Below are 27,076 nucleotides of genomic sequence, written 5' to 3'. Positions count from 1 at the left end.
CTATTTGGATTACAAATAATTCATCATTTGTTTAGTGGTCAGTTGGTGTCAGAAAGGTAACTCTGGCAGTTAGAAAGTGTTCTGGGGAAGAAAGGGGCTGGCGGCCTCAAGATCAGTTAAGAGGTTGCTGATACAGCTCAGAGGGAAAACAAAGGGAAACAGGCAATGAAATAGATGAGAGCCTCGCAGCAGCATCTAAGAATGGGACTGAGCCACAAGTAGCTGAAGGATTCTGGCCTGACATCTCCGCAGGGCTCATCATAAATATGTGAAACCAAATTTCTGAACACACAAATCCACATGACTTTATACAGCAATCAGTGTTTTTAATTCTGCCTGCCAAGAAAGGTGTGTTTCTCAAGCCCAAGGGAAGGGAAATTGCTTAAGTTTTCTTCATGTCCTTGACTTAGCAGCCTGTGTTAGCAATTTTTACAGGGCCCTGACAAATAGAGAAGTGATCATAGCGTTTTTAGATGGAATCACTTTACCATAGATGTCATGGAAACACAATTGAACCATATTCCAGAGCTGAGCGAGCTTCTCCAACAGAAAGTCCTGCTTTCCAACTTCCAAATAGTCTCTTCTTAGACAATTTTAAATTCTCTCATCTTTTTAAATTGCCCATCCTAATTTTCTATTCTCTTCCTCCAACACTAATTCAGTCTCAATAATGTAGACACACCCTGAAGATAATAATATCCCACTTCGTTTGAACAGTGGTTCCCAAATGCTAGCTAGAAAACCTGAAATTTTAGCCAGCACTCTCCAGTGATTCCATGATGCAGGCGTCCAGGGGACACACTCAGCAGATCAAAGCCAACAGTGCAATCTACCTAGCTCTCTGCATCTACTCCTCAACATCTCTTTCTTTACATCTTCTAATTTTATGCTTGTTGTGACTCTAGGAGGAAGAGTGCCCCCTCTTCCCCTCTGTTCAAGGAACAAGCTATTTCACATTTTCCAAAGAACTCTTCCTGTTCAAGGTGGGTTTTCCCTCTTTAAAACATTCAGCCTCTCCATCTCTACTGAATTATCCCCTTCTGTCTTTTAAACATTGTTAGAGCTTAGAAGAGAAAAATTTTCCGATGTTCACACTGTTCTTAGAGCTACATTCTAGGTCTCATTGCACCAGCAACGTATAGAGCAGTTAGTATAATTCCAGTTGTTCCCCTTTGTTTTCCATAAACAATTCCTTCCTTATTGCTATGCAGAATGACTCCCATTCCACAGGACTCTGCTGGCTGATGGAAACTCCTTATTCTTCTGGTGGACCACATACTAATGAGAATTAAACACTGCACCAATAAAATCAGGGTGATTGATTTTGTGTTCCCTGTCTCAAAGCTGACTGATTACCTTGAACAGAGTAGTCTTCCTTCCTTGGGTTTTAGCTTTGAAAAGAAAGGCACATCTTGGATTTACTATACTGTTAATTTTATTGACAATGTTAAAAACAGCCCATACTGTGTATTATACTTTATTACTTTTGTCTACTCCATTCTTCAACAAATGGCATTACTTGACTCAATTCAATAATTATTTATGGCATAACTAGTATAGTTAATGTCATCCTGATCAACAGTTTCATAAGAATGGTTTTGACTTTTATTGAATTTTTAAAAATTCAATGAGAATTATAAAACAGTGGTCGCCAGCCTATTTCTCCAGCCACCTCATACCCAGTACCCTTCACGCCCTCACCCTGAGCTCCAACCATCCCTGCACGTACACTCTTCCACATTTTTCATCCATGTTTTTGCTCATCATTCATTGTGCTCCTGAGGTCTGCCTATACATGAAGACTCCACTTAACCTTTTCCTTCAACAGTTTAGTCTGTCCTTCCAACTTCACCTTTCAAGAGTCTTCTTTAAGCTCCTCAATATGAACTAATCATGCCATCTGAGAATGTGTACTTCTTGAAGAGAGGGAAATATCTTATTCATCTTTTAATCTTTATAACCTAACTCAGAATAACGATATATTGTATGAATAGAAAGCTATTTTTTAACACTTGTTGTTCAGTTACAGTTGTCCTGCCTTTTTCCCCACTGCTCACCCCAACCCCATCCCCCAACTCCCACAGTCAATCCCCTCATTGTCTGTGCCCAAGAGTCTTCTATTAGTGTTCCTTTGCTTGCCCCTTCCCCATCCTTCCCTCATTCTCCCCCTCCCCACTCCCCTCTGGCCACTGTCACTATGTTCTTTATTTCCAAGTCTCTGGTTCTATTTTGCCAATTTGTTTGTTTGGTTGATTGAATACCATGGAACAGAAAGAAGGAACTCCTACCCTTTGTGACAGCATGGATGGAACTGGAGAGTATTGTGCTAAGTGAAATAAGCCAGGTGGTGAAAGACAAATACCATATGATCTCACCTATAAGTGGAACCTAATCAACAAAACACACAAATAAATAGAAAACTATTAAGTAATAATTGAAAAAGAAGAAAGTGAAAATAAAAGAAAAAGATGCAAGTGAAATCAGATCAGCCAATGAATTATTAAAAACAAAAATATAGTGAATATAGGCAAGAAATAGAGAAATATACTAATAGAACACAGTAGAAAGCATAGAAATGCAGCACATATTACACATAAATTTAATATGTGATATTAGAGACACAATGCATGACATTTTTTAAAGTAGTTAATAAACAATGCCAAGATAACTAGTTAACAATTTGAAATTTGAGGGGAAATAGATTCATGCTTGACAAGAAAATTATAAAATAATTTTAAGATAAGATAATTATTTAAAGTTCACATTACGAGAAAAACTAAAAACAAAGTTATCGGACATTTACAAATATCTTTTACAAAGTAAAATATTGAAAAAATTGATTATATCAAGATGAGAAAATCCATTCCTGTGAAAAATAACTAAAAATAAAGAAAATGACTAAAAAATATTTTCAGCCAATATGATAAATAGAAGGTTAATATTGAAAACAATATGGTTTCAAACTATTGATACATTGGCATAAAATGGACAAAACCAAAAAATTAACCTAAAAGAAATCGCAATGGATAAAAAACATTAAAATGTTCATCTTCAGGCTGCTGGTCGACAAACTGAATAGAATCAGGGAAGAGAAGGATCCAGCTCTCCCAGCTATCTAGAAATGAGAAAAGATGTTTTTTTAAAAATCTACATCCAACCTGAAAAAAGAAAAGAAGGCATACCCTCAGTGGAGCCCCAAATCAAGGCTACCTCTGACAAACAGGAAGCTCACTGAAGGAAATCAGAACATAACTCCCTGGCCGAGCATCGCTCTCAATGGCAGCAGTGCCCTATGCCAAAAGGAGGAGCAATTGGAGAAGGTGGATGTTTGGGAACTTTCAACAAGGTTGCTGTTAAGACTATGGGGCAGCAAGGTGCACTGAATCCTACGATCCTGGATGGTCAATTACCACTGTGTGTGGTGGAAGCGGTGGGGGGTGTGGGGGGCGCAGGCAGGGGTTGTTTATGTCAGGCTCTAGGGAGGAACAATGACTGCTATCGAAATAGCCAGCACAGCCCAGGAAAACTGGCATGCTTTTCAATGCATACAATATTGGAAGTCAGGCTCATAGTTCTCAAGTAGAATATCGACTCTGACAGGCCAAAGGAAAGATCTGTATACAGGGGTACTTGGGAGTCACCCAAAAGAAAGCCACCTTACCACCTTCTCTTTGACTGAGAGTAAATTCTACCTGTCGAGAAGTTGTCTCTGCACAGAGCTTCCAGTCACCAAATAAGGACAGACACCCAAGATCAGAAACACTGAAGGAAAGTCTCTAACGTGAGGGTCGGAAAACAAAACCAAATAAAGAATTCAGAGGAAAACAAGATTATTCAAGGGGAAGAAAAAAATCTTAAAAACCTATAATGTTTGTTTGGAAATATTAATAGGTATTGCATCTATGAAGTAAGAGTAGGATAATCTACAAAAAAAGAGAGAAAATTTAGGTAATAAGAAAGAGCTGTTGGCAATTAAAACGTATGACAACAATGGATTCTGATAAAGGAAAGCTCCGGAAAAACAGCTACACAGCAGGCCTTGAAAGCCATCAATCAGATTCCAGTGAGAGGAAAAAATCAGTCCCTGAAAGGCTGTCTCAACAACAATAGAAAAGTACCCCAACAGACTAATACGTTTGCAGGGATGAAAGAAGATTTGCAGCTCTAATGGATTCTAGAGATGAAGAAGCCAGTATTGTATGGAAAGCCTTTATTTGCTCTGGGGAAAAATTAGCAGTAGAACAGGATGTTAAATAATTGGAATAGACTTTTGTCTCAGGTGTAAGCAGTACCTTATGTAGACACTAAGGAAAGTCCTGACTATTGACTTAGATTGCGATACATCTGGATCGAGAGGTCAGAAAAGGGAAAGTGTGTGTGCTGGGGAATGCCATGAGGAGCATTTCAAGAAAAGTAAATCTTTATTTTCCCATAAGAAATCAGTAAATCAAAGGAAAAATTTTAAATTTAAATTAGGCATGATACTTTATAATGTAATAAGAAAAAAATAGCTAGAGAATTTGAAAGTCTTAGAACATTACTTGAGGGAATATGAGACAGGATTGCTGCTTTCCATTTTAATAGTATTTGATTTTAAAAACTATGTACACATATAGCCCTGGCTGGCATAGCTCAGTGGATTGAGTGAGGGCTGCGAACCTAAGTGTCACGGGTTTGATTCCCAGTGAGGGTACATGCTTCAGTTGCAGGCCATGACCCCCAGCAACCGCACATTGATGTTTCTCTTTCTCTCTCTTCCTCCCTCCCTTCCCTCTCTAAAAATAAATAAATAAAATCTTTAAAAAAACTATGTACACATATTATTTTGTTAAAAATGAAAATTAAAAATTTTAAATCATAAAAAACAAAAAACAATTTACATTGATCAAATGAATGTAATACTCAATAAACTTTATGTACCTAACAAGATAGTTTTAAAATATATGTAGCAAAAACTGATTACAATTCAAATAGATATTCACAAATTTACAGCCATAGCGAGAGTATTCAACTTAAAAAGTTGATTATTGGATTGAGCGCGGGCTGTGAACCAAAGTGTCGCAGGTTCAATTCCCAGTCAGCGTACATGCCTGGGTTGCAGGCCATGACCCCCAAGCAACCGCACATTGATGTTTCTCTCTCTCTCTATCTCCCTCCCTTCCATCTCTAAAAATAAATAAATAAAATCTTTTAAAAAATCTTACTAAAAAAAGTCGATTATTTTTAGACATAAATAGAAATTTTCTAAAAATGACCACAAACTATGTCACAAAAGAAAACATATATTAAAGCAATTATCATCATACAGGCCATATCATCTAATTATAATAAAATAAAAGATTAGCAACATAGCAATACATCAACTACTCTAGAAAACAATTTTAAAGACATAGTTCAAATATATTTATAAGATATAAGGGACACCTATCAAATTTAGTAGAATATATAATTACCTGTCTAGAATCTACAAGAGAACCAACTGAAAAATTATTTATTGGAACCAATAAAGGCTTATACAAGATGGATTTTTCAAAGTTCACAGCTAAATCAGGAATAAAGGAGAATTTCCTCAACTGGATAGACTATCTATAATAATCCTTCACCTAATGTACTTTACGATGAAAAACTTGATATTTTCCCATTAAAATGGGAAGCATGAGCCAAGGATGTCTCATCTCACCACTGCTTTCAACATTATAGTGGATGTCATTGCTAACGCAATTAGACAAGTGAGGGAATAAAAGGTATACAGAGTGGCAAGGAATAAGTAAAACTGCCTTTGCAATTGACACAATTTGTATGTAGAAAATCCAAAAGCATTGACCAAAAAAAAAACCCTCCTGGAACTAATAAATGATTAAAATGATTAGAGCAAGGTTGCAGGCTACAAGGTTAATAATATGAAATTCAACTGGTTTCCTATATACCAGCAACAAACAGATGGAATTTGAGATAAAAAACACAATACCATTTACATTAGTACCTCCAATAATGAAATACTTAGGCATCCATCTAACAAAATATGGACTGTATGAGATCTATGTGAGGAAAACTACATAACTAATGAATAAAATCAAGGAACTCACTATAATAAATAGAGAAATACGAGATGTTCATGGTTAGAAAAACTCAATATTGTCAAGATGTCAGTTCTTTCCAACGTTTTTATAGATTGAATGCAACTCCGATAAAAATCTTAGCAATTTTTTTTTTGGATATCAACAAACTGATTCTAAAATGTATAAGGAAAGGGAAAAAGAAGAGCCAATGTGATATTAGAGGAGAAGAGCAACGTTAGAGGACTGATACTACCCGAATTCAAAACTTACTCTAAAACCACAGCAATCAAGGCAGAGTGGTATTGGCAAAAGAACAGACAAATGGATCAGTGGAACAGATCCAAGAAAGCCAAGAGAGCCAAGAAATAGACCCACATGAATACAGTCAACTGATCTCTGAGAAAGGAGCAAAGGCAATATACTGGAGAAATGGTGCTGGAATGGCCAGACATCCACACTCAAAAAAACATGAGTCTAAACACAAATCTTTCACCTTTCACAAGAATTAACTCAAAATGGATCACAGATCTAAATGTAAAATGCAAAAATATAAGTCTCCAAGAAGACAACATAGGAGAAAACCTAGATGATCTTGGCTATGGCGATGATTTTTTAGATAGCCAAAAGGCACAACCCATGAGAGATCTAGTTGATAAGCTGAACTTCATTAAAATTAAAATTTTGTGCTGTATGAAAGACAATTTCAACAGAATAAGAAGACAAGCCAAGAGCCTGGGATAAAATATGTTCAAAAGACACAGCTGATAAAGAACTGTTATCCAAAATATACACAGAACTCTTTAAAACTCAATAATTAAAAAAAAAATTAAAAAATGAACCAAAGACTTTCATAGACACCTCACCAGATGGCAAATAAATACATGAAAAAAATGCTTCACATCAAAAACACCAGAAAAATGCAAATTAAAATGACATTCACATCTATGAGAATGGCCAAAATCCAGAACACCGACAATACCAAATGTCTGTGAGGTGTGGAGCTGCAGAAACTCTCATTCATTGCTGGTGGGAATGCAAAATGGTACAGCCACTTTGAAGACAGCTTGGTGGTTTCTTACAAAATTAGCCACACTTTTACCCCACAATCTAGCAATCATGATCCTTGGTATTTACCCAAAGGTGTTGAAAATTTATATCCGCACAGAAACCTGGACAAGCACATTCATAGCTGCCAAACTTGCAGCAACCAAGAGGTCCTTCAGTAGGTGAATAGATAGAGAAACTGTATGAAATCCATACAATGGATTATGATTCAGCACTAAAAAGAAATGAGCTATCAAGCCATGACAAGATAGGGAGGAACACAGAATGCATGTTACCAAGTTATAGAAGCCAATCAGGAAGGGCCACATACTGTATGATTCCAAGTAAATGACACGCTGGAAAAGGCAAAACAGTGAAGGCAATACAAAAGATCAGTGGTTGCTCAGGGTTAGAAAGGGAGAAAGGAATGACTAGGTGGGACACAGAGGACTTTTGGGGCAGTGAAAATACACTACGTGACACCATGTCAACAGAAACATGTCATTATATATTTGTCCAAACCAATAGGATGCACAACACCGACAGTGAACAATAATGTAAACTGCGGGCTTTAGGTGGTTATAATGTGTTGGTGCAGGTTTGTCAGTTGTACAAATGTACATCCCTTGTGTGGGCACTGGTAACGGGAAAGGCTGTGTGCTTGTGGGTAGGAGGTACAAGGAAACTCTTTGGACTGTATTTTCCTCTCGCTTTTGTTGCAAACTTGAAACTGCTCTAAAAAATAAAGTCTTTTAAAAAAACCCATCACAGTTTCTTTGTACAACAGCAATCACATTTTAGAGAAGTAAAGTAAATTAAAGATACATTATAAAATTAGCACTGCCAAGTCAGAGTGAGCAAGTCCAAAGGGCCAACGTACATATTAAAATATACACAATCACAAAGGTGGAATTTATACCAATTAAGACTACAGTGAAGGAGCAGTTTTCTATATGTCTAATTGCTAAAAATTAAGAAACAGGTTAATAATTACTAGAAAAAGTGTGAGAAATGGGTACTTCCCTGCTTCAAATGGGAGTATGAATTGTTACAGACAGTTCAGAGGGTGTTTTGGCACTTTTGATACACACACTTACTGAGCCTTTCCACTACTCAGCTGGTGCCCTTGATATTTGCAGAGCAAACTCCCTCACTTCTCTTAGGTCTTGACTCAAATAAATTACCTCAGAGTCGACTTTCCTGACCACCCACCTCGTCTCTCGCCTTTGTTGCAGTCCTTCATAGTACCTATCACCACATGACATTTTATTATATGGGTACGTCTTTGTTTATTGTTTGTGTCTTCTTGACTGTCCATGGGGAGAACTGTTTTGTTTACTGTTACATCCACTGTGCCAGGAAGGATGCTGAGCAACAGCACTAAGTAGACATTCATGAATGTTTGCAGAAGTATACAGAAAATCAGAAGCAACCTAAAAGTCTATCACTAAGGGAATGGTGAAACAAACAATTATATCCATACTATGGATAAAAGACAGTTTGTTTAATGACACGGCTCTATTTGTCTTGAAATAGAAATATTTCCAAGACATGTTCCACGAAAAACAAAGAAATGGTATAATTACTATGGTAATTTGTATTGTGGATTATCATACAGAATAAAGACATACATTTTCTTTAGCTACACCAGTGTAAATGCATAGGAAAATGTTAGAAGGATACATAGTAAGCTAAAAATAACAGCTACCTCTGGGAAGAGTAGCGGGTATGGGCTATGAGTAGAGGGTGGAGGAAAACGAGCTTCATCTGGAGTGCTTTCATTTTTCAGAAGGCAAGTACATTAATGTGTTACTTGTGTTATTAAATATCTCCCTTTGAAAAGTCAGGCACCTTAGTAACCACATAAATGTAAAGTAAAACAATTGTGAGTGTCTAGTTTACTTTTTGCAAGAGTAAATTAGATTTCTGTCATAATTTTGTTTTTAATATTATTATAATGTTGTCTGTGCCATATAAAATACATTTACAAAAAAATCACAAAATTTAAAATACAGTTACAAAAAATGATCAAGTTAATGTATCTCTAAAGCATATTTCACTTTAAAGTTCACTTCTGCATAAAATACTATGTTTTTCTCTATGACAACTTTTTTGAGCGTTTTCCTTATTATTCACTTCCCATTCAAACCTTCCAGTAATTTCCAGTGGCTTAACTCATTTCCTCATATTATTTACTTGCTTTTAAAAATATTTTAGACCATTTGCTATGTTCATGGTTGCTCATTGTCATTTTTCAGCTTCCATGACCAGCTGTTTGTTTGCACAGCTGCTGCCTCATTTTCCTTTGCCAGTGAACACCAATTTTGTGTTGATTTACAAACCTTTCCTCCTCCATACTTTCTTATCCTGAGGGAGTGTCTCTTACACAGGAAAACATTTTACCAGATTGGGAGAAACACATCACACCAAGACATTCTATCCATAAACCGTACGTGTGAAAATACACCCTAAGAATGCAAAATTCTGAAATATTTGTAGAATGGACATTCCAAACTAGACTGGGGAATGATCTTAAGAGGATAGAAATTGAAGACAACTCTCTTGGAGATGGAAACATCTGAACTGTATTTTGAAGAGCAGACAGAAGTTAGCTGTGTAAGCGGAGTTGAAGAGGAAGAGCCTTCTTGGCTGAGAGAACAGTGTGGGCAGAGGTACAGAGGGAGGTGTTCAGGGAAATGCAAACAATTTAATATGGTGAAGCTTCACAGCCTTGGGAGTAGCTAGAGATGAGGCTTACTTGGTGCATAAAGTAGAATGAAAGAGTGACCTACTGCCAATCACAGTTGAGTTCTACCCATAAGGAAAAATAGAGACTGATTAGTGCATTAGTGCATGGGGGAAGTGGTGAGGGTCTTACCACAGTGAGTGGAGGGGAGGAAGGAGAAGCCAACTTTGGTGAATGGGAGAAGCAGGGTTGATCTTCAGCTGGGGAGCGATGCTGAGGTGTATGGAGAAGTGTCCTTCCTGACTGGGTGTCAGTTCTGTGTACGTCGTTAAATATATATATCCCTCCTAGGTGTGAGGGTAGTTCCAGTTTGGGGAGTTGAGTGGCTTGGGCTTCTGGTGGCTTCTTTCACCATGATAAGTACCATGAAAGGAGGAGGTGATTTGAAGGGAAAGATTATTACGAAACCTTGAATATGTTGAGCCACCCATGGACATAAGATCACCCAGAAGAACGATGGGCCAACACACAATACACTGACAGATTATAGCATTCAAACAGTGGGCAGAGACGCAGAGTGATAGCACAGAGAAGAGGGGCAGAGAGATGAGAAGAAATCAGGATGGTATTCAGTAACAGAAAGATAAAAGAGTAAGAAGTTTATCAACAATAGCAAGTGCTGAGCATTTGATATAAAGACAAAATACTATTTGGAGATTTAGCAACATGGAAATTTTCAGTGGCATGAGCTATTTCAGTAGAAATCAGTCTACATCATGGGTTGAAAACTCAGTTGTACACAGGGGCCACACAGGTCAAAAAATATGTCAAAGGGCCAGGTATCAGATGAGAGGGTGTGGAGCTGGAAATGGAATGTACATGTTCTACCTGAAGGATTTCAAATCGGAAAGAAAGGAAAAGTCAAGCAAAGCAAGTATACAGGCCAAGTTTGACCCGTCACAAACAAGTTTGGTGTTAACCCTCAAACTTATTCAAAATTCCAAATGACAATGACCATGGAATCACAAATTCTGTTAGAGGGGATAAAAAAAAAGTAATAGACATGGCCTCTTGGTTATTTACAACACTAGTGACAGTCTGGGATAATAATTGGAAGACAACAAGTGAATTACAGAAACATCAACAAGATCCCTGCTTAACACACGTTACCTTATTTAAACTTTGTAGTAACACTAGGAAGAGAGGATTACCTTTTTCTGTAGTTGAGGAAACTGAGGATCAGAGTGCTTAAGTACTCTAGCAAAGTTTCATGACAGGAATGTAATAGACTCTTGATTTGAGCTCAGTTTGACTCTAGATTCACCACTCTTTCAATTATAAATGTGTATCTTTTCCCAAAAGGAAGACGTATTGCTCCTGTCCTGTGTGAACTCATGCACTTGTAATCTGGGTTCTTACCCCTTCTCACCTTCGCAAGGACGTGGTCCACCCGATCCTCTTTGTGGCCTTTATCTTCATCCATTCCCTCTCACTGGCCCTTTCCCCACATGGGCTCTTGCCCAAATCTCCACAAGGGAAAACAAACTAACAACAAAAATTTCCTCTCTAGCTACTTCTTGATCTTTTTTCCTTCTATCCATTGATTTCTTCCTATTTCAAGTCACTCATACTTTCTGGGAGATTTCATTCACTTTCATGGCCTCAACTAGTGCCTAAACTGGCAATGGAGTGGGAAATGTTATTTTAACAAAAGATACCAGAGTTCCCTGTGGAAAAAGAATTCTCTTTGTTTAGGTGTACAGGGTGTGTTGAGTGTTGAAGGTGAAATTCTAAGAGCCTGTCCTAGGGGTGGAAAAGGCAGTAAGTGATAACTACCCTCTCAGACATAAGTAGCTAACAGGAATTTGGGGGCTGGGAGACCCAAACATGAGATAAAGAAGAAAGAATTAAAAGAATGAGGGTGACAACATCCTGGGAGGCTAGAAACTAGATGTAACAACAGTCGAACATTCTCAATGACAGCGTGGTTGAAGTGCTCTTAAGAACAGAGCTGTCTGATGTTCAATTTTTATATTCTTTGCTTGACAGCTTTTCAGAGTTTCCCTTCTCTCACCTCAAAACTTGTATAAATTTTGTTACAATGCCTTTGGGAATGGTATTCTGGAAAAATCAAGGAAAGAAAGCCTTAAACCACGTCTACATAGCTGTGGAGTAGACAGAAGGCAACAGTCACAGAAGGTAAGGTGAGGAGACAAATAAACTGAAGGTAATTACAGGAAACAGGTAAGTGGGATAAACAATGACCATACAGTTATACTTAGGGGAATTCTCCAAAAATCAGAGGGAGCACTGGTCTCCCTGGCAGATAGTTTAGAAGTCTGAACTCAATTTGAAAAGACCTCCAGGATAGGCTGATCTTTACTCATCTAAATACATACTGATGCCTTCCTAATCTTTGTCTCCAGTTCCACTCACTAACATTAAAAAACATTACATGGAAGAACAGCCAAATGATGTAGCGTGTGAACTCTAAAGCCCCAATACCTAGTTCTGAATCTCATCTCTGACACTTACTAACATTGTGAGTTTGGTCCAGTTTCTTGAACTGCAGGTATTTTAATCCCCTCAACTGTAAAATAGAAGTATTAGCTGTATCTGGCTCATAGGAATTCTTACATGAATTAATACTTGCAAGGTATTGAGAAAAATACCTGTTCCATAGTATCAATACACACTCAAAAATATTGACATTTACAATTATAACCAATAGTCCACTGGTAATTTCTATGTGGATTCATTCACACACTCAACAGTTGTTTGTTGAGTACTCACTATGTGCCATGCGCTACTCTATGTGCTGTGGGATACAGCAGTGAATAATACAGACAAGTGGAGCTTCCACTTAAATGAGAAGAGACAACCAATAAACAACCAACCAGAAATATGAACCATGTGTGGGGAATGCTATGAAGAAAATTTAAAAAAATAGGGTCATAGGAAAAGAGAAGGTGGGGGTGTCACTGTTTTATTTAGAGTAACATTTTAGCAGAGGTCTGAAAACACTAAAGAAGCAAGTCCTGTAGAGATCTGTGGAAAGCATCTCAAAATCAGCATCTTCTCCCCCAAAACTTTAGGGATCCAGAAATACATTGATCTGGGGATCGAATATGACCTGAGCATTGGTATGTATGGCCTGGATTTCTATGTGGCACCAGGTAGGTGAGGATTCAGCATCACAGACGAAAACAAATGGCACAACCTCATTCCTTATCTAAACAAACAGCATCCACCAATGGCTCAACCCAGCCCAGCTATAAACATATATTCTTCCTGTTCGCACAGCTTCTGTATCCACTTAGTCACTAAGTTCCCCTTTTATAACATCTTCTGAGCCTACTTCTCTCTCTCTCTCTCTACCTGTTACTTATATTTTGAGCCATATAAAATGGTCATTTCTCAGGTCAAAAATAGTTGAATGTTGGTATCTGCTCATTAAATCCATTTTGTTTTCCTCCAGGGCATGCAGAAGGACTACTTCCCAGGTGCCCTTGTGGTTAAGTAGAGCTACGACTAAGTTCTGGACAGATCATCAGTATGAAATTTCCTGGCCTTGATCTTAAAATCTCCCCTCAATATCCAACATTTTCTCTAGTCCTCCCTCTGTCAGCAACACTGAATAAAGAGGACACAGTCGAAGACAATGTGGCCCTAGAAGAATGGTGGAGCCACTGGAAGGAAGAAGTTTGAGTCCATAAATAACAGGGTGGAGCAGAAATCTTCCCCTTCCCTGCTCAAATTATGTGAATGAGAAAAATACTTCATTGCATTAAGCTATGAAGGTTTGGGGTAGTTTGTTACAGCAGTTAGTCCACCCTAACCAAGGCATATTCTCAGGACCATGGTTTTATTTCAAATCACCACCAATCCTGCTTTGTCTCTGTTGTGAACAACAGTATCCAAACTCAACTCTCAGTCTCCAGTACTTACTTTTCAAGGCTCCCCAAGGTGCTGTCCCAGGTCCCAATTTGACTGTGTCACTCCCCATCTATGGTAACAAACTTCCATAGCTTGTTCTCACGTTCAGATAAAGTCTAAGCAATGTGAGTGCTCGAAGCCTTCTGTGGTATTATTCCTGCCTAGATCTCCGGCCTCTCATTTTGCTATGGCTCATCAGCACTGTCTACCCTTGCCGGGCCAAATTACTTGTGGTTCCTCAAATGGGTCATGCCCAGTTAGGCCTCTAAGCCATTGTACATGCTGCTCTTGTCTGAAGTGAAAGGCACCTTTGCCCTGCTAATTCCTACTAATCTTTCAGGACTCAGCTCATGGATGGCATCTGCTGGAGAAAATCTTCCATGACCCCAAGTCTGGATTAGGTATCTAACTCGGTGCACTTTATTTTTATCAAGGTACTTGTCACTTTGTCCTTTAATTAGCTCTTTAATTTTTATGGCTCCTTTACTGAGTTCCTTCAGAAAAAGCTAATATCCTTTATCTTTGTGTTCCCTAAGCCTCATACCATACCTGACAGTGTAGGCATACCTGGTAGAATGAATAAATGCATAAAGGAATGAGTGAATTTCTAAGTATCTTTGCAACTTTTTCACAAATGCATTTAATTCTTTCCAAAATATGCTACAGGAAGAAAAACACAACTTTTTTTTTTCAGGAATACAAAGGTAATATAAGAGACACTTTCAATTGCCTTCATATTTGTTAAGCAACATTTTCTTTCAATGGTTTTTATGCAAACCATTTCCTTGCCTTGAACCAAAAAAAAAAAGGGTAATTAGAAACTGAATAGCATTCTGAAATACAAATGTCTCATTAGGCACTAGTTCATTTTCTTGTAAACAGAATGTGGTAATTTCTGACAAACATCCAAGAATCATATAATCATTTTTAATCTCCAGCACCATTTAGAAAAATCTTTTTCCTGGACAAATAAAATTGCACTTGTTTTTCTGATTGCAGGTGTTCTTTTATGGTTTCTCACTTTTGTAGTTCTCAAAAGAGCAATTATATTTATTTCCCTATATTTCTATATGAAATTAAAGCTATTCTAAACGTTAAAAACATATATTAATTCATTTCGAGACATAAAATTAAGTGAGGTGGAATCTAATGTGTGAATTTCACTCTTTAAATAAAAAAATTATACCAATGTTCACACAAGGCAGTAATCTTGTGTTTTAAAAAATAGATTGCAATAGATTGCAAGCCCATTGATTTTGCCATACAGTACCTTACAAAATTTTCTAATATATGCAGTGGTCTCAAAATTGGTGGCTTCCAATTATAGAGAAGGTACTTTAAGAAGGCTGCATGTTCAGCCTCTTCCACAGGCAAACTGCACCCTTCAGCACGTTACTTCATCCCTTTATGCCTCAACTTTCTCATCTGAAAAAAATGGAGTTAATAAGAACACCTGTAATAGAGTCGCTGTGAGGACTAGATGAGCTCATATGTGTGATGTACTTAGAATAGTGCTTGGCACAGAGGAAGTTTTATAATTTTTGACTTTTATCTAAAATTTCACTATCATCATCACCACCACCCCATCATCACCATCACCATCATCTTCATCACCAACATCATCCCATTTCTCTCCTCCCTGAAAGAACAAGTGATGAGAAACCAATACCTAAAGAATTCTACGGAAATAAACATTATCTCCAAGTATGCAAATTATAAATTAACCACAATTAAAAAATACTTCATAGTCAGAATATGTTGGCATGTGTTTATGCAGTCATTATTGGAATATTGAGGTGAGTATAACTGTATGTTCATTTTCTATTATTGTGTTGGAAAATATTTAAATATGTGACTGATATTCCAAACTATCAGTAAACATTTAGAAAAGACAAGGAAAGAGGTCAGTTAAAATGGTCAATTTCATGGAGTTTGGCAGAGATTTATTTAGAGCAGAAAGAGAATATCAAAAATCTCTTTTCTAATAAAAAAGCCAAACATAAGCAAAGTTTTATGAAAGAATGAGATCTCTCCTAAATATTATAAAATGTACCATCTATTTTAGCACAAAGAATTTATCTGTGCCCTTCATAATGTAATTTAAAGCAATTAATGAAACCATTTGCATGAACATTTTTAATATACCACAAATTTAGTCTAGGTACCACATTTATTTAATTACATATTCCATTACTCAATTATAATTTTAAAATTTGCTTTAAAATCTTTGTTATAAATTGAAATCACATGATATTTTAAATTTATTCCACTTCTAGAGCTAGAGCCTCTATTTCTCTGATTATTTCTCAATTGAAAAATTATAAAGTAGCTTGAATTTCTCTGTTGTGACATAAACTCAATTCAAACTGCAAATCTAGAAAGACAGGGGTCCTTCTGCCCTCGGTATGTGGGGAGTGAGAGGAGCAGCCAACTGCACTTAAGAGCCAGGACAGAGTTGAATGTGAGCGTATCCCACTGACAAAATCTGAGAAACAAAGGAGGACTTAATGCTCCACCCATGCTGCCTTTGGCTGGGTCACATGGCAGGTTGAATGCTGGTCATTGCAAGCCAAAACACACAATTAATTTGGGGAGACTTCTTGATGAGAATTTTTTAAAGAGGAAATCATCATCAACTAATCATTATTAAATCCCCAGAGCTACCAGAGTGTGTATTTGATACTCACGAGAAAGCAGATGGAACTTTCTCAGTAGTGTGCGCCACCTGTACCTTGCAGAGGGTACTTTTGCAGGCTGCCACAAGACACTGCAGGGTGTCCATGGCCTGTCTGCAGAAACATCCATTGTGGACAGTGCAGCACAGAGAGATCATTATCTCAGTAACAGATCAACTACTAGATTTGACTTTAACATGGACCTTCTCACCCATTCTGGGTAAGATCATTTGAGTACTATGGTACCATGTAATTGGCAAGTGTGCTCTGCTTCTGAAGATCCGGGCAGAATGCTGGTTTATAAATAATCACAACACGGTGGGTCTAAAATTGCAATTGAAAAGGTTTGCATGGGAATTTAGCTCTACATAAGGTCTACAAGATGATTCCTGAAAACCTTGAATTTATAATCAACCAACCTCTAAAGTACATACTCAAGGACAGATCAACTCCAAGGCCTGATTTGTAACTCACATGGTGGCACATGTGTCCTTCAAATACCGCAGCAAGGGAACTGGATAGATTTACGTTTAAATAACACTGGATTATATTTTTCTCTTTGCAAAAGCAAACATTGCGCTCGTATAGTTCTAGAGAATATACAAAATAAAAGTAAGCACAAAGAAGTTTGGCATATAGTAAATATTCAATAAATATACATCGAATTTGAGAGACAGAAACAGAGAGAGAGAGAGAGAGAGAGAGAAGGAGGAGGGAAAGTAAAACAATCATCTGATTCCACAATTCAGAGTTGACCTTGATTAACATATTGATTTCTATGTTTCACACACACACCTAGTAGCAGGATTAAAACTTACTCACAAGTCACATGTGGAAGAGTCCAGCATTTTTCCCTTTACAATTGCCTTCATCTTATTCTGGTGTTCTTATTCTTACTAATGGCAGGAGAATAACCTTATATTTGTCAATTAAAAGTAATTTGATGTCTTCAAAGTAAAACAGACTTTGGGGTAAATAGTACATCTATTTAAAATGAAAAACTCCTTCAGTGTGGTTTTCCCCTCTCAGGAGATTTCTCCTCCTCCTCACTTTCTGGCTCCCCCTAGAAATAACAGATCCTTAGGCTGTCTCTAATGCAGTTGACTGGTCTAGTCTTGTCCCAGCACTGGTGTCCATGAGGTGTGGCTGCCATCTCTGGTTTTTTTGAACACCCAGCTGGCCACCACCACTAAAGTCAGTAATGTCCCAGTAATTCATGGCTGCCTTTTCCCAACCTAGACCGCTTCTTCTCCATCAGTACTTGTAGTGTTTGTGTATCTTCCTACCAGAAGTATGGAAATATCATGCTCCCAAAATATCACATGTAAGCTATATCCCATATTGGAGTTAGTATTGCAAGCCTCCCCCTGGGCCCTGCCATTTTTAATTTACCTCCCAGAACAAAGATGGACTACACCTGAGCTGCAGGTATTCTTGGAGAGGCACACGGTCCTATCAGATACACCCCCTGCTCATCACACTGTTACCCTAACTCTGCAACTCATCCCATTACCTGGAAAAAAGAAGAGGAGTGAGGACAGAGGGGGAAGAAGACAGAAAACAAAGGGACAAAAGGAAGACAGGTGAATAAAAAAATGTCAAAAAACAAATGGAAAGACAAATTCAGGCAACCAGAAGCTTGTGTAATACAGAGTTTGAGACACTGAGAGAGAAAAGGAACAAAAATCACTTCCCTCCCTATCACCGATCCCATTTATTTTCTGTCACACTGAACAAAGATGGAGAGGGAAACAGCAAAGAGAAGAAAATGACAAAGGAGGAGGTATATCTCCCTCACTCTCTTCAACTTCAAGGACTAATTATGCACTCATTTCATTTCACCTCCAATTCTTTCAAATCATGAACTGCAAAGAGCCCCTTACAAATCTCAGTAGACTACAAAGCAGTTGATTCTGTGGCTAGATAAAAACAGAGCCTAAGAGTTAATGATTTTATAGTTGTGGAAAAAAGAACATCTATTTTGGTTTCACGTTGTAATTCCAGTATTAGTATGTTACATCAGCTTTCAAAGTAAACCATTTCCCCTACTTACATCTATATTAGATGCAGGGCAAATAGCAATTACTTCCATTCTATCTGTCTTCCATCACTGTCTGCTTATTCTCTAAAGCATTTTGAGTAACGAATTTTATATGTTATACAAACACAGTACTCACTTTCCTATCTCTTTAAAATATGGTTAATACCATCATTCTTCACCCATTGTTCAAAAATGGAAAGTTAAAAAAAAAACAGAACAGTGCATATACTGTAAATTTCTTAATAGCATGCCCTATAATCACCATGTGTTAGGATAAGAGACTAAAGATATTAAAGATGAATTAAAGATAAAAGTTGTCCTGGCTGATGTGGCTCAGTACTTTGAGTGCCAGCCTGCAAACCCAAGGATCTACAGCTAAATTACCAGTCAGGGTACATGCCTGGGTTGCAGACCAGGTCCCCGACTGGGGGCGTGTGAGAGGCAACCACACATTAATGTTTCTCTCCCTCTCTCCCTCCTTTCCCCTCTCTAAAATAAATAAATAAAATCTAAAAGAAAAGGACAAAAATTAATTTATACCTGTTACTGGGTTAATCCTTTTCATAAGTTAGTCTATACCTTTCAGCTTGACCTCATAGGAGTTTCTCATAATGAGGTAGGCAGTTAAGTCATCTCCAAGAATTTCTGAGGAAAGTCGTGTGCTAAGTGGAAAGCAGGGTACAGACAGATGTTAGCAATAAAAGCTGCCTCACAGGAAAAAAACTTTTACTCTACTTACGTAGTTTCATTCTATAAGTTGATTTAAATGAGAAAATTGTTAATTTTCCAAAAAGTAAATATCTAATATCTAAGGAAGAGAGAAAAGAAACACTGAAGAATGTATTATTTTTGCCACAGATGATAAATAATAAAAACTATCCATTCAATGACTGATGGAATTTTAATTAAAAGTAGCCTTCTATGAGAAAGAAATGTATATAATAAGATTATTACTAGTTAAGGAAAAGACCTTTTACATACTGCATTTCTGGGTTTTGCTTTTCTTTACAAGCAATTGACTTTACTCATTGATTTATAATTATGATTAATAAAATTAGTTTCTCTATGTATTAATATTGAATAATATTCTTTACAGTTATGATGGTTAATTTTATGTGTCAACTTGCCTAAGTCACAGGGTGCCCAGATACTTGGTTAAATACTATTTCTGGGTGCATAGGTGAGGATGTTTCCAAATGACATTAGCATTTGTATTGGTGGACTGGGTAAAACAAATGGCCCTCCAACTGTGGGTGGGCATCATCCAACCTGCTGCAGGCCTGAATAAAACAAAATGTCAGAGAAAGAGGGCATTCACCCGCTCTGCCTAACTACTCGAGCTAGGATATCAGCCTTCGGCTTTCAGATGAGAATTTACACTCTGGGATCTCAGTGAGCCTTCAGATCTGGACTAGAATGTACGCTATTCGTTTTCTTGGTTCTCAAGTCCTTCAGGCTCAGACTGGAGCTACGCAGCCAGCTTTCCAGGTCTCCGCCTTGCAGACAGTACAAGGTGGACATCCTACCCTCCATAATTGCATAAGTCAGTTCTTTATAACAAATCAATCTCCTTGTCTCTGTCTTCTACTGGTTTTGTTTCTCAGGAAAACCCTAATGTACTAGTCACACACTGTAATATAAACATTACATATTTATATTTATATATACTTATACAAAACTACATATTTGTAAATGTTATACATAAATATTATAAGTTGATATTTACATATATTTATTTATATACTGCCTATGAAAAACACATACACAAAAAAACCCTAAATGTGTATCTGAATGGCTAAACTGTGCTCCCTATACTATTATCTCAGCAGCCATAAGTCAGAGCTGCTGTGAAAAAGCCAAGTTCAGAGGGAAATGAACAAGACTGTTTTGGATTTCTTTAAACCCTAAAACAGCAAAACAAATAGCAATGGAAATTTATTTTCTGTCGTGTCACTAATTCTTGCATTTATTTATCAAAACCGTATCTGCCGGTTTTCATGGCAAATGAGGATTTTACAATTAATTTGTGATCATTGTAGAAACGGCAAAAAGTATACTTATGAGAAAGAGAACTCCCCATAGTTTCATGCAGGTGTTTCATGCATTGGCACATTTCTCTACGTTGTTTTGTCCACTATACATTTTCTGCATAGTTGAGATCATGCACCATATATGCTTCCATTCTATGCTTCTTAAATAAATGTTACATTGAAAATATTTCCAAAATCATGTAAAACCATTGAATACATTTCCTCTGTTTTGTATGTTTAGGGTGTGGGGGATACACGGATAGGCTCACACAATGTCCACTCTGTCTTCCTTCTTTGCCTTCCTCTACGAGAAGGTGGAGAGCTAACAACTGCCCTTCCCAAACTTCTTCACAGCTAGGGTGCCAGCTGTGATGTACGCAGTAGGTTGCAGCCAGTGAGATATAACTGTGTTTCTCGAATTTGGAGCTGAGGTAAATGAGGGGAGGATGGGGGACCAGTTTTCAAAGTCAGATTCTGACTCAGTTGGTATGAGCATGGAGGTAGCAGCTGAAGCTGCTGCTTCCCGGCGTGGCCCCTGGCTTCTCAGTCCTGCAGTCTTTCAGTGCAGCGGGCTCTGCGGGGTGGCTCTGCGTGTGGTTCTCCATTTCCTCAATGTTTCATCGCTCTCCCACCAACTCTGAAACCCATTTAAACAATTCCTTTTATTCTTAAACTAACTACAGTTAGTTCTGCCATACATCATCAACAGAGTGTTTCTAACTAGTAAAGATAATACTTAATTCTTTGATGCCATTTTTTGCATTTTACTTCTTTATGCTTTATAGAATTCAAGACTGTTAACTTAAGATTGACTTTTAGGTATTATTACTAATTCAAAATGTTAAGAACACTTTTGAGGTTCTTGACACATGTCAATTCTTTTGTTTTTCTAGAAGTTGTACTAATTTATTCTCCCATTATTCTCCTATGACAATATTCACCGTCACTGTTATCGTTTCTCTTCATTTTTGCTATTTTGACAGTAAAAAATAGCTTGCTGCTCTTTTAATGTAGATGCATTTATTGATATGGTTGAATATTATGAGTTTTATGAGCCATCTATATTTAATCCTTCATGATTTCTTTACCTCTATATCCAATTTTTCCTGAGACTGAAATATTTTTCATATCTATTGATATATTCTACCTTTGTATATGAAAGAGATTCCCCTTTTTTATTTTTATCTGATGTTATTTTTCCCCAATCATTGTTGAATATTTAAGTTTAGGTTACGTTTTTGACAAGAACAAATGTAAAAGGTATTTAATGTGAAATGTATATATCACCTTCTGTGAATTCTTCTAGAAGAAACATTTCATCCTCAGAACAAAGAATTCACATTGATGTTATTTTTGTGTTGATTTTTACATTTTATGTGTTTGTACTGGGTTTAATAGTGTCCTTTCCTAATCTATGTCTACTCAGAACTTCAAAAAGTGACCTTATTTGGAAACAGGGTCTTTGTGATGTATGTAATTACAATTAGGTCACAGCAGTTTAGGATGGGCCTTCATCCAATGACTGGTGTCCTTATATGAAGACAAAACAGAGACACAGACAAACAGACACAATCAGGGAGACCATGTGATGATGGAGGCAGAGACTGGAGCGATGAGTCTGTAAGCCAAGGAACGCCAAGGACTGCCGGCCACCCCCAGGAGCTAGGAAGAAACAAGGAGGGATCCTCACCTAGACACTTAGAGAAAGCCTCACCTTTCCAATACCTTACTTTCAGATTGCCAGCCTCCAGACCTATTCGTGAGTACATTTCTGTTGGTTTAAATCTCTCAGTTTGTGGTAATTTTTATGGCAACCCTAAAAACGAATACAATAAGTACACAACTGATTTTGTATATAGTCTGAGATGAAATTTTAAATTTTTTTTCAAATTGTGAACTAATGGGTCTATCTGAAGCTAGCTCCTTAAAGGTATATGACATTCAGCTGCTCACATTTCTCCCCAACTCCACATGGACACCCCACTGGAAGCCTGAAACTGGCCACAGTGGCAATGAACTTAAACCATAGAAATTGGTAAACTGCAAATAATGTCTTTCCTCCCCACCCCCAAGCTAATTTTAAAATATTTACCAGTATAGCACTATTCAATCCCTACATTTTTAATTGCTTTTGAATTTTACTATTAGTACTTTAGACAGCAAATTTCTTAATCTTCTCCATCTTCTTCTCAGATTTCCATGCTGTTCTCTTCAACAGACTTAGTTTAGAATTATGACTCTCACCTCAACTCTCTCCTCACTGCAGTTAGTGGAAATTCCCTGAAGATTCCAACATTTGACTTCCTCTTATCCTTCTTTTCCAGTTCTCTTGGAAATATTTTGGCCTATGTATTAATTTATAATTGTTTAATTTAAAAGTTAGAATAAAGCATTTCACCAGCATGGCACATATTAACCCAGTTACTTGCTCAAGACTCACTCTGTGTCAAATACTCTGGCAGGCGCTGGGAATAAAAAGATGAAAAAGACGGAGTCACTACCTTTGGACAGTGTCTTATAAGCTAAGCCTTGTAAGAGACACTGAGGCAGAGGACAGTCTAGGTCAAGGGCACTGCATGTGTGCAGAGGTACTGGTAGGCGTGGTCTCGGGGGCACAAAGAGTGATGCTGGAGTCTGAGGCCAATGAGAGACTGGGTTAAGGATGATAAGCTGAGACTTCACTTAGAAAGGAACGTGGAGCCAGTGAAAAATTTTAAACTTGGATTTCAGAAGACAAATCTGTACTATAGGAGAAAAAAATCAGATTTAAGGAAGATCTTTGGACACTATTTGAATCCTGATGAGGGATTGTTATGACCTCCATAAAGGCAATATTAGAGGAAATAATGAGATAGAATAAAGTAACAAATAATAGGAAAATCATATTGATAGGCTTGGTGGTTGAGTAGATATGGATGGTGAAGTGAGGAAGAACAAGGATGACTTAATTGCCACCTCGGTGACTTGATAGATGGTGCTCATAGCTGTAATAGGGACCCCAGGGACAAGGAAGATTTGATGAGAAAGATAATTATTTCACTTTGAGGACACAGTGAATGTGCGGAGCCTGTGGGGTTTCTAAATGGAGATGGTCAGGAGACACCCAGGCCTGGGATGATCTGTACTTGTGAGCTAATGGCCGAGTGGGAGAGCTGTGGATGTTTTCCCCAAGGGAAGGCAAATACAGTAAGAAAACAGAGAGCTGAGGGGCAACAGTGGAGAATACCAACATTAAAGGGGTAGATTTTAAAAAGAAACAGCAAAGGGAGCTAACAAGAAACAAGGCAAAAGAGTATGTTGAGACTCAAGAAGAAAAGCATTTCAGGGAAGCCTGAAATAAGAGTATTAGGTGCAGCAGAGGTCAAGTAATATATGTACTGATAACTGCTATTTCAGTCTTCTATGAAATCTCTATTTGCGAATCGTTATTTAATAATAAGAACTGCAATTGAACAAATAACAGAAAGCTCTTGCAAAATAGCACAAATGCTTCTAATCAGAAAACTTATTTATCCAATGAGAATTTGTGTTATGAAACCTCTGCCTTCGGGGCTTTTTATTGATATCAGCCATGGATTATTATCTAGCAAATATTTGAAAAAATGCAGCCTTCCTGTTTCACAGATTTGTTAGAGTGGGGTGTACCCCAAATGGAGACAGCCTTCTAAGGGCTCCTGGTTTTAGAGGACAGCAGTAGATCTCTGAATCCCGTCCTCTCTGGGGCTTTGTGATACAGAACATTGCGGGCTGTTCTCCAAAAGCCATTGTTAATCCTGTGACAACAGGGCAGCCCTAAAATAACTAGCCATGTAAATGGTGTGATAAACAACATTAAAGATTCCATTCCTTCACCTGAACTACCTCCCAGTCCCCACCCCTAAGATAGTCCATGTTTCTGGCATTAGTGGTAGAGGTAGATGTGTAACATCTTGCTGGGAGACAACTGCAATAACTCAAGGAAAGAGGTATGTGGCTTGCTTGGACCAGAGCAGTGGCAGTGGAGGAGGTGAGAACTAGTTAAGTGTTTGAAAGCAGGTTCATCGTAATTTGGCAGTGGAGTTTAAGCAAATGTGAGGTGTGAGAGAAACAGACAAGCCAAGGAGACCTCACAGGTTTTTGAACTGAGCAACTGGAAAAGTGAAGTTCCTGTTTATTTATACAGGGAAGAGGGTAGGACACAGGTTTTAGCAGGGAGATGGGGAGTTCTGTACTAATTATTTTAAGTTCGATACTCACATTAGATATCCAACTAGGTTAGCCAAGCTGGGAGTTGAGTTTATGAGTCTGGAAATAAAAAAATAGGTACTAGATGCAATACAAATTTAGGAGTCATCAGAACATAGATAGTATGTATTTAAATTTAGTTAATATACAATATTATATTACTTTCAGGTACACAAAAGTTATTCAACATTTATACTTTTAACTAAGTGATCACAATAACTCTAGTAACCACCTGACATCATAAAAGGTTATTAAGGTATTATTGACTGTATTTCCTATGCTGCACATTACATTCCTATTATGTAATGGTTTTACAACTGGACATTTGTACCTCTTATTCCTCTTCACTTTTTTCACCCTTTCTCCCACCCCACTCCCCTCTGGCAAACACCAGTTTTCATTCTAAATCTATGAGTCTGTTTTTGTTTTGTTTTGTTTATTCATTTATTTTGTTATTTAGATTATACAAATAAGTGATATCATATTTGTGCAATCTATATCAAATAAGGTATCATATCAAGTAAGTCTTTCTCTGTCTGACTTATTTCACTCTGCATAATATCCTCTAGGTCCATCCAAGCTGTGACAAGTGGCAAAATTTCGTTCTTGCTGAGTAATATTCAAATGTATACACATACAATGAGAACTGATTCACAATTGCAATTGACAATGTGGAGTTACAGAAATAACTCAAGAGAATTTTCCAAAATGGGAGGGCATGAATTTGCAGATTGAAAAAGTCACTGAGTGCCAGCACAATTAATAAATGTTGGCCAATAATAAGGCCCATAACTGTAAAATTTCAGATAATGAGGATGTGGAGGGAGTGATGAGGGAGTAAAGAGAAGACCAATTTGGAATGCAGAGAGAAATAAAACGTCTATATCATATATAACAGATCAGGAATCAGAGTGACATTAGTTTTCTCAAAAGCAACATGGAATCTAGAAAAAACTGGAGGAATGTTTTTCAACCCTAAAAGAAAAGGATTTCCAAACTAGAAATAAAATCCTAGCAAAAATATCAATCAAGTATGAGAGTAGAATAAAGATAATTTTAGATATGCAAATTCTCCTTATCACTTCTGTTTTCTTAAGTAGAAAGCAAGTTTATTACCTGGGATAACAAGGTGTTGGAAGTGTGAGAGAGAAGATATAATATCATTACCTAAAAGTAAGAGCGTGAATAGACTTGAGAAATGCTGTGGGATTGTCTACCAATTTTTAGCAGCACATGAAAGAACCAGCCAACTACCATCTCTCTGAATGATCAACACTGCTTAAGGAAGGTGATGGCAGCAATGAAGAGCATAAACTATTCCAATGTGAGAAAGGAAAACTAAGCAGAATGTGGCCCATAAGCCTGTGTGGTCACTAACAAGAGTAGAGGTTAACTCCAGGGGAGAAATGGCAGGAGTGGTCTAGAGGACAGGGCCAATAGAAGAGTATTGCTATAGAGCACATGGGAGGAAGTGACCTTTTACCCAGATGGAAAATGATCAGGGGCAGTTTAAGGATACCACTAGAAGCAATTATTTTGTGACAAGATGCTTCTGTTTTAAACAGCTCCAAAAAACAACTGGAAATAGGAGATAATGTGAATTAAACTTTAATAAAAAAAGATCTCATGTATTACTTAGTAGTGTCCTGTGGTCTTTTTCCTACAGGCTTATTGTTTTTAAGTAGCAGTCTTGTGGCTTCCTCTGGTGTTTGTAACATTTATTGAACATGTATTCTTTCACTCTTTCATATCCCCTGTTGCTGTCAGAATCTTTGCAATAATAGTATTGCAAAGTGATTATACAGTAATACAAAATCACTCTTTTCGCCTCTTCAAGAGTTTCACCAAGTCATTTCTAAATCAATGAATCCTTTTTTTTCCTTTGTAAATGGTAAACTCACTCCTGACCTCTTGAGTTCTCTTTCCCAGTGAGACCTAGCTGAGCTGTGAATCCAAATGTAAACCCCTCGGTGGTATCTCTTCACCACTTTCCTAGTCAAGAGTCCAGGGACCTGGGTTCAAGCCAGTTCTGCAAGCTAATATCTGATTGAAGAAAACCCCTTACCCTGTCTACTGTAAATGTTTCCACTGGAAAAACAAAAAACCAGGATGATGCTAATATTTGCATTACTTGCCTCTCCATGTGTCCATTCTATGTACCTAATGGTTATGCAATGCATCGTGTTTTCTTCCTTTTATGTGTTCCTCCAAACATGTGTACTTTTCTATCTAATCATTTTTATTTCCAAGTGATAGTCAGATATTATTTATTTAAAAGAAATCATATTTAATCAAATCTAAGATGCTACCATATTATTTACCAATAACACAGGAAATAGAACTATGAGTCAATGTTTTTATGAGTGGTATGAATAGTCCTG

General features: G+C 37.4%; 1 protein-coding gene across 2 annotated transcripts in view; it reads right to left on the bottom strand.

Annotated features, from left to right (window-relative positions):
• Positions 1 to 27,076, bottom strand: part of ST8SIA1 (ST8 alpha-N-acetyl-neuraminide alpha-2,8-sialyltransferase 1) — a 131,387-nt gene that overhangs the window by 3,672 nt on the left and 100,639 nt on the right. Inside the window, exon 5 of one of the 2 annotated variants that reach the window (XM_036019259.1) lies at positions 24,708 to 24,755. The exons of the other annotated variant lie outside the window; for it this stretch is intronic. Coding sequence (XP_035875152.1) covers positions 24,708 to 24,755 — 48 coding nt within the window. The remainder of the gene's footprint in view (positions 1 to 24,707; positions 24,756 to 27,076) is intronic. 2 annotated transcript variants of the gene reach the window in all.

Source organism: Phyllostomus discolor, chromosome 2 (assembly GCF_004126475.2).
Source record: "Phyllostomus discolor isolate MPI-MPIP mPhyDis1 chromosome 2, mPhyDis1.pri.v3, whole genome shotgun sequence".
Classification (NCBI taxonomy): Eukaryota; Metazoa; Chordata; class Mammalia; order Chiroptera; family Phyllostomidae; genus Phyllostomus; species Phyllostomus discolor.
The sequence above is the reverse complement of the archived record's forward strand: the minus strand, read 5'-3'. Positions and strand labels throughout refer to the sequence as shown.